At 35.8% G+C, this 9,323-nt stretch overlaps 1 protein-coding gene across 1 annotated transcript in view; it reads right to left on the bottom strand.

Moving 5' to 3' along the window:
- The window catches only part of lman1 (lectin, mannose-binding, 1), a 65,242-nt gene extending 56,341 nt beyond the window's left edge, over positions 1-8,901 (bottom strand). Inside the window, exons 1-6 of the mRNA XM_039750494.1 lie at positions 8,651-8,901; positions 3,739-3,893; positions 3,535-3,642; positions 1,732-1,793; positions 1,232-1,331; positions 873-996 (exon numbers count right to left, since the gene is read on the bottom strand). Of these exons, the coding sequence (XP_039606428.1) occupies positions 873-996; positions 1,232-1,331; positions 1,732-1,793; positions 3,535-3,642; positions 3,739-3,893; positions 8,651-8,843 (742 nt within the window). The 5' untranslated portion in view covers positions 8,844-8,901. The remainder of the gene's footprint in view (positions 1-872; positions 997-1,231; positions 1,332-1,731; positions 1,794-3,534; positions 3,643-3,738; positions 3,894-8,650) is intronic.
- Between the last annotated feature and the right edge of the window lie 422 nt (positions 8,902-9,323).

Below are 9,323 nucleotides of genomic sequence, written 5' to 3' on the forward strand. Positions count from 1 at the left end.
TCTGGACAATATTCCATAGATTATCTATGGAGTTTAGGCCAGGCAAGTTTGCTGGCCAATCAAACACAGTGATACCATGCTCATTAAACCAGGCATTGGTACTTTTGGCAGTGTGGGCAACCCACAGAGGGATCATGAAGTAAATATCCATTGAAATTAATGTAGAATCAACACAAAAGAATTTTTAAAAATGTAATGGCACAGTTTAAATTTAAACAAAATAGTTTAACAAAATACTAATTGAGCAAGTACAACCTGAACTGGCAAGTTAAATGCATGCTTCCTAAAAGTTAAGCTGAAAAGAAAACAAGGCCAATGTATTTATTTTTAAATTGGTATGGCATATGAGACACAAACATGTCAAAGTAAAATTATATGATTGAAACAACTGCAGACTTTGCATGTACTGCAAAGACTTACTTCAGAACTTGTGTTAAAACTCCAAATGCCATGCTCAATTGTTCATCACTAACAATGACTATATAATTATAATCTACACACATTTTTTTCAACTGGTGCGTAATTAGAGCTACCCAGGTGTACAATATGGGATGTTGTGAATGTTTATGTGATTATTTAGATTCACACTTAAATTAAATGAAAATGCCACCCAGACCTTAACACTTATTTTTTTAAACAGGCCATAATAATAAAAAATATTAATGCATTAACTTTCCCAGACCCATGATATATAATATTTATAATTATACTGTATAACACACACACAAAGCCATGTTTTCAATTCAATGGGGTGTTATTTTACGCTTTGTAACTGAACAAATTCAATACAATGATGGAAGTGGACTTGTACAGAAATTTAACATGACAGAAAATCATGGGTACTGTATTAGTTTAAAACTTGATTAACTTACCTGCAAGGCCGCCTGTTGCTGCAGAAATGCCAAAAAAGCCTTCTAGTGGAAGAATCATATTGTCCACTTTAACACAAAATTCATAATCCTCTTTGTCTGGTGTAAAGCCATTGTTTATTAAAACCTATACAACATTCAATATAATACTATTTAAAAATATATCACTTTCACATTATATGCTAATGAAAATTCTAATTTAAAAATAATTATTACCCATAAATGGAAAAAAAGAAAAATTTAAAATATCTTATGAAATGTAACAACAAAGAACTAATTATAGAGGCAACAAAAACACTACATACAAGATTTCTCAGACTTAAAGGTACTAATAGCACTTACATAATTACTAATAAACATACCGTTAAAGTCTTTTGATAATATGTAACTTTGGCTCTGACAGGATAAGGTTTATTTCTGAAATCCCTCAGGCATGAACCAAGTGCTTGAGTTGAACCATCACTGCAATTAAATCATGCAAAATATATCAGAAAAACTAAGGTTGATGGTCAGATTAATTGTTAGTATGCATATGCTCCACACAAAATCGCCTATAAAAAGGCATTTTTAAAAATTTGTGGAAATACTATTAATTCAGCATGGATAGTATTTTTAAACAAAATAGTTGAATGCTGCAACTGTTTAGTAATGTACAACATCATTTTGAAATTCAACTGCTTATACTCCTCCTGAAACTACAGTAACACCTTACGGTTTTCTTTCAAAGATAAAAGCCAAAAACCCCTTTGGGGAAAAAAATTCTTTTTCCCCTTATTACTGAAAATGACCATTTTTTTATTGTAAAAATAAGATTTAAAACAAAGAAGATACTGCTTAACATTTCAAACAAAGTTAAACTTACTTTTCATGATCATATACAAGTTTTCCATTATTTCCAACAACTACGATTGTTGGGTTGTTTTTCTGAAAAACCAAATATAAGTATTTTACAAACAAAATCATTAGGAAAAATAAGGAAACACAACTGTACTCTTTTTAAATTACAAATTCGTTTAATACAAATAGTTCTAAAGATTTACTTCAAAAATGTACATTTTTAAAGTCTATTGAGAAGTACTAAGAAGTATCTGCATGTGGATTAAATAATATACAAATGGAACAAAAAAAGTCAATTAAAGTGATCTTTTAAATTTCAGTACACAATTATGGATGCTTATGAAATAGCAATTTAAACAACTAGCAAGCCGTAAAAGTTTTGCCTTAACCAAACTAGGTATTTTAGTTATTTGCATCATTCAACATGTAAGTATTCAACTCAATTTATTACATCCAGCTCAATTTAACACTAATAGAGACAAAGTACAGGTAAAATAAAAGAAACTTTCAGTGCTTTGACACATCAAATTATATAATTCTCAATAAAAAGCTGAAAAATGGGTTCTAAAACTTTATTAATACCACGGGGAAATTCAAATGTATAAATAAGTAAAAATAAACTTAATGTGTACAGTACATCGGGTGGAAGAATTGATTTGCTTGATAGCAGTGGGCAGAAAAGGCCCCCGGTTATGCTTCCTAGCAATAGATTCCTTACTACCACTTGACTTGTCAGATCTGCTGCTGGAATGCTTCTCTTCATGGCTGAAAGTGAGACTTGCTTACTTCAACTACTGCTAAGCCGTGATTGAGGCATCTGTACTTTGAGGTGACTATCACACAAGCCGCTGACTCAGAAACTTGCGTTCTGATGCTATTGTGGCTGTGGGTCTGCCACATCGGTACCTGTCAAAGTTTCCATGTTTGTTTATGAAGGTGTAGAAATATATATTAACAGACTCCTCATCTTTCTTTGCAATTTCTCTAAAGGAAAAACCTACACTTTTACAGGTATTAAGGCCTGCCTTATCTTCCTTTATTAATTGCACCTTTATCATCATCCATCAATCCATTATCCAAGCCGTTATATCCTAACTACAGGGTCACGGGGGTCTGCTGGAGCTAATCCCAGCCAACACAGGGCGCAAGGCAGGAAACAAACCCCGGGCAGGGCGCCAGCCCACCGCAGCTTTTATCATCATTATGTTATCAATATTTACCAAACAACACTTTAGAGGGCTTAGGAACATAGTTATTACCAACACTGCTTTTGTATAGCCACATGGTTTGTAAATAACCAGCTAAAGTTAGGTTACCTGTAGGAGTTGTGTGCATTAACTTTCAAGGTCTAACTAGCTACAATTGCTGCAGAAACCTATTACTAGTTCCTTAAAAGAAGCTTTTTTGTATAACTCTGAATTTTTTTTTACCCCCGTTTTTGGTAACCTAAAATTTTTGTAACCTCTGCCAGTTGTTTGTTATCTTTGTATCATTTCTGGTTACTCACTGGACTTGAACTGCTTAAATTTCAATAAAAACTGAATGCAATGAGAAATGAAGCAAAACTGCACCTTTTATTGGCTAACTGAATAGATTACAACTTACAAGCTTTTGAGCCTGCTAAAGCCTTTTCTTCAGGTAAGGTGTAGTGAAAAAAATAAATACAAAAAAATAAATGGAAAATTTTGGGTATCGAAAGTATAATTAGTGTTATAATTTTCTGCATATACATTTGTGTGTATACATGGTCATTTGGATTAAAGATGATATAAACATAACTGTAGCAAAGAAAATACAAAAATAGGAATTGAAACATTAGTCAACTAACCTTTCCATCATTGTCAAATGAGTCAAAGAAAACTCCAAGGCCATTCCAGGAGTCTGCTGCTCCAAACACTGGACCATCCAGGCCCTGGTCAGATGTGTACCATACTGCCTGGATTAAAGCAAAAAAAAAAAAAAAGCTAGTAAAATAATAGATAAAAAAAACTTTTACCTCATTAAGACTTTTATTAATTTAAGTAATATTTACAAGTCCATCAGCTCCGACTCGACCTCTTCCAGTGATACGAAAGGTAACTTCTATTTCCCAGTTTTCAAACTTGGCTTTATTTTTTGTCCACACTGATCCTTTTTGACTCCTTAAAGATGGAGTTATTCGAATCTGATCAGCACTTGGAATAGCATCTAAAATAGACAAAATATTAATTAATACGATTGTAATGGTCAGATATTATACTTATGATCACAACTTGCAATAACTAACTCAGGAGACAATCTTGTCCAATAACCCGTGGTGACTCACAACATTACTTAAAGAAAAGTTTAATGTCATGGGTGGATATGGAATCCAACTTTGTTCCAAATCTATGCATAACAGAATAAGTTTCATAATATGACAATCAAACATAAGTATCAGTATAAAAAAAAAGATGAAAAAAAAAATCCATTCAGTATGAAATACAATCAATTTCCTACTTTATAAATGATTAAGATGTGTAATCATAGGCCACATTAAGACCATGGCATTGTTATTCTGTTGACAAGATCACATTATAGAATTTCAGCAAGGAAAAAACTACATGTCAAAAACCTGACTTGCGGTTTAAGTACTTGTGTGCTATATTTTAATTCTGTGGCTTACAAAACTAAGTTATTTAAAAAAAATAAGAAACCAGAACAGAAACAAAAACCATACTTTATAGATAGAGATATACTATATGTATATACTTGATCTCTTATTGTCAAGTAGGCTTCGTAATAAAATGTTAGAATTTGGAGATGCATGAAGAGACACAAGCGCAAAGTATCTTCAGACACCACTGTGTTATTCCACTATTGCTCCAAACTGTTATTCCAAATGTTACTGAATTGCAATTACTAATGTTTACACTGTCCTCCTGAAAAGCCATTGTTACAGAATAAACTTTAAAAATAAGTGCCTTGAAATGTTTACAATATATAGTAGGCTGTCTACAAATTAACTTAATCATTACACACTCCAATGGGTGAGTACAAATGTATTCATAGGAAGTTCTGTTCCTGTGGCCTCATGCATAATGCCGTGCATAGAATTCACACTAGAACACGATGTAAGCACAAAAGCGGAAATGTGCTTACGCACAAAAAAATTCAGATGCATAAATCTGTATGAACACCAGCTTCCATGTTCTTCCGCTACATGAAAATTAACGCACGTGCCTGCTGCCCCACCCCAACTCCTCCCAGAATTAGACCTCTTTGAATATGCAAATCAATATAAATAGCCCTTAAGCTCAGGCAATGGCAAAAGCACGAGGGAAAATAGAATTTCAGTGAATACCAAATGGAGGCAAGGAAAAAGTACTATTTATTGGTTTAAACAACAAAATGAAGTTGATCGAGTGACACAGAGTGTCAGAGAAACTTGAAAGGTCAAGTTCACAAAGTCACACAGTGCCCGAAATAAAAACGAACTTGTCAGATATCAAAGTCGCCATGAAAAGGCGAGTCAGCCCACCGTCTGAGTGTCATATGAAAGCTTATTAGGGTACAGAGGGAAAAAAAAAAAAAAGGCACACAGTGGGGGAAAAAAAGCACAAAATGTCAACTTTAATCTCAAAATTTCCACTTTAATCACAAAAGTTTATTTTGTCATTAAAGCAGAACATCATAAACTTCATCTTAAAATTGTTTAATTTACTAGTTTCTTAAATCCCATCGTAACTAAAGTAGCACATTAAATGCTTTGTTATGTATTTGATTTTCTATGTGCTCTATGTGTGTGAATCACTACGTGCTTCCGGGCTTTCTCTTCCTCCAACAGGACACAGAATCCATTACATTTGTGATATTACAGCTCTCTGAATAATTAAAATACTGAGATGTATACTTGATATAATTTTCATGATGACAGGAGTTAAAGCATGTTATTAAAAATGGGAACACGGTGGCGCAGTAATTGTTGACATCTCACGCAAGATGCTTGCTGCGCGACCTTCGATGAAATACTTTATTGTAGCAGTACTGTGTCTTTCAAACGTACTAACTTCCAATTCCTGCCCTTACTTTTCTTTCTCCAAATACCCAATAGCCATACAATCAGCTCTGTAATAGATGTTAAGCCATCTGTAAGCTTAGAACGCTGACTCTTCAAAACTTTTAAGGAACATTGAAATATCTTCATAGTACGTGTTTAATTATTCTATCCATCTATCCTTCCTTCAAGAATACACAGCGAGGCAGGAACAATCCATGAACGGAGCGCCAGCAGCTCGCTAGCGCTGTGGCACCGTGTCCTCACGTTTAATTATTAACAATATAGATTATTTAAATGAAGTAAAGTTTTATCTGTATAATATAATACACATATTTTGCTGCATTTCATCTTAAAAATATCGTCTTCATATGTAAATACGCGCTTTATAAAGTGGCTCAGGTTGTGCAATATTATAACTACCGCAGTGAGGTAATTATACTTATAAGTACACAGCACTTGATGGACTGATTGAGTGCATTTAGAGTTCTTGGGATGAAACCGTTTCTGAACCGCGAGGAAAGGCTCTGAAGGGTTTGCCGTATGAGAGCAGTTCAACAGACAGCATGGCTGAGGCAGCGTGTGCTTGATGCTGTATGCCCATAATTCTCTTTCCTATCAGGTGCTGTACAGCTGTGATTCACACTCAGATACAGAGATATAAATCCTCAGAGTGGTGCAGTGAGAGTAATATGGAAAAAGATGATCCGATGTGGCAACCCCTAACGGGAGCAGCTGAAAGAAGAAGGTGGTGCAGTGAGAGTAACAATGCTAAAGCAGTTATGGTATTTGGAATAGTTTGACCATTCTGTGGACCATTATATTGTTACAGGTTAATTACAATCAGATGCATTAAACTAATAAACAATTTGCGGTTAATTTCAGTGTATTTATAAAGCCGCGTCAGGGATGTGGATCTAAAAATGAAAGGGTAACCACACAGGAACAGTAGCACTGCTTTGACGCTGGGTGCCGCAAGTCTGCAAAACCGAGCGCAGAACTTGTGTACGACAGGATATGAGCTGCCGTGGAAATGTGCGTGGCTTTACGGCAAATTTAGGTTTTATACATCGCGATTTGAACATGGAAACGCTTGAGCACAACATTTGTGTGCGTACGCACCGTTTATACATGAGGCCCCTGGTTGTACAAATCATTGGCCCTTATAGAGTCTACTAGAAGAGAAAGAAACATTATCAGAGTAAGGTTAAGTTGATTACAACATGACAACATTCTTAGATTTGCTTAACCCTACACAGGGCAATGGACGCCCAGAACATATTAAGGCACCACTGGACATAAGGAAAGATACTGTATAACCCTAGATAGGACCACAGACAATCATCTCAGGATCTATCTGCATATACACTCATGACAGGGCAGGGACTTTTTACAATCACAAGTTAACCTAACCTGCAAATCTGCTGGGGAGAACACACAAACAACACACAGATAACAACCAGAGTAACCAGACACAGGATTGAAACCTTGATTGCAGGATCTAAGAAGTGTCAATTGTAACCACTGTACTGTATTTTAATATGACTGAATCTGCATGAATGTTACAAAAATTATGATGAGAATGGGGCATTCAGCCCAAAAAGCTTGTTTATCCTATTCACATAGATTGACCAGAAGAACATCAAGTTGAGATCTGAAGCTCCCTAAAATAACACTGCTTGGTAATTTTTTCCAGGTCTCTGTGGTTCTTTGTATTTATGCAAAATCTGCTATGTTCTTGATGCAGTTCATTTTAAGTAACAACAGGGATGTACCGTACTAATTCCTTTCATAATTTTTAACACCTCATTCATACACCCTTCTTAGTTTCCTTCTTCATAAACTGAAAAAGTTCAACTCCTTTAGTCAATCCTCATATCCCACAGCACATACCTCTTTGTCTGGAAATCAGCCAAGTCACTTTTCGCTGAACCTTCTCTAGTGTTGCTTTATCTTTGTTGTAATACTGAGACAAACAGCACACAGAACTCCAGGAAGGTTCCCACTACTGCTTATTAACATCTTATTAGCTTTCTTGATTGCTTCTGTACCCTGTCTGGACAATGAGGAGTCCACTATGACTCCTAAGTTCTTCTCATGAAGTATTTTTCCCTAGTTTCAGCTATCCTATTTTGTATTCAAATCTGACGTTTTTACTTCCTATATGTAGTACTTACATTTAGTTACATCTGCTACAAATCTGTCCACGGCTGTTTCTATCCAAGTCATTCTGTAACAATTTAGCAAATTCTACATTATCTGCCCTTCACTTTTGCCTAGGCTCATGTGTAAACGTTCCTGGCTTATTGATTATATTTTTGTGTAGATCGTTTATGTATATTAAAAAAAGCAGTTGGCCAAGCACTGATCCCAGCGCGACACCACATTTAACATCAAGGACTACTCCATGTTTTATAATAGATACCAACTGCGGAAAACCTAAAACAAAACGTATCGTTTCCTTATCTGCACTGCATACGGTTGTAAAAAGTACACCACAACACATGGAAATATAAAAACATCCACGACTACCAAGTGAAGTTTCTATAAAGTTTCTAGATGAACTCACATTTAAAATGACATGTTAATGATAGCTTGGAAAATCTTTAAACTTTTGGTTAAACTGGATTAAAACAAGGTACCATCAAAATAAACGTGTAAGCTTTTAATAAAGTTCTTAATTCTGTGCATGCTTCCAGTCATATGAATGTGTTGTGAGTGAAATAACGAGTTGGCTTCTAATCTTGTAATCCGTTACACTGTATGAAAGAAATAAGTAGCCTGCAGCTACAACTTCTGACATGAAAGAAATGTTACTACGCAGGTCAAACACGAAAGACAGGCGTTGTCGCGATTGCGATTCCAGGTGAATGTCCGCGACTTAGTGATACTACAGGTAAGGCAATGCGAATGTTGACTTCAAACTTACTTCCAGTGTGAATCCAAAAGGGTATTGAACCATCGCTTTGCGAAAGGTGGGGTCCTTTGAAGCTGTATTTGTACTCAAAGCGGCGGTGTGGAGTGTCACTCGAGGATGATACTGCGTCTGCACAAATTTGACTACATACTGAAAGAATTATTAATAAGCCGGTAGCCACGAACTTGTCTATGAATGCCGCCATCTTTCTGTCCCACTGCTGACGTAGCCCTGAGCTGAGGGAATGACGGGAGTTCCAGGACAGCCAACAGGGCGCTTTCTGATTGGACCTCCGCTATCAAGTAGTAGCGGCATCGGCGGAGGCGGGGTTTGGAGTGGAGAGGCACCGTTAACCGTGCATTCCGTTGCCTTTAATAGCTGTTACAATTTACATTAACCAGTCAGGAACTGATTTCGAACGGGCTATCAGTCCGTTGCAATGCATACTCGTTCATGAGAGCAATTTATTGTAAAGTCTTTAGGACAGAGCCAAAAAAAGCAGGTTGTGCTCACAGATAGAACGTGCGGACAACATACAAGATGATGAGACTGAAATAAGCATTTGCGGCTGGATACAGATTCGTGCCGCATTATCCAATTTCACAAATCCATAGTTATGTCTGTTTGTATCTTATCAAGCAATACTACCAGAAGCACTTTCGGCAACATTAATAGATAAAAGAGA

Source organism: Polypterus senegalus, chromosome 4, assembly GCF_016835505.1.
Source record: "Polypterus senegalus isolate Bchr_013 chromosome 4, ASM1683550v1, whole genome shotgun sequence".
NCBI classification, from domain to species: Eukaryota; Metazoa; Chordata; class Cladistia; order Polypteriformes; family Polypteridae; genus Polypterus; species Polypterus senegalus.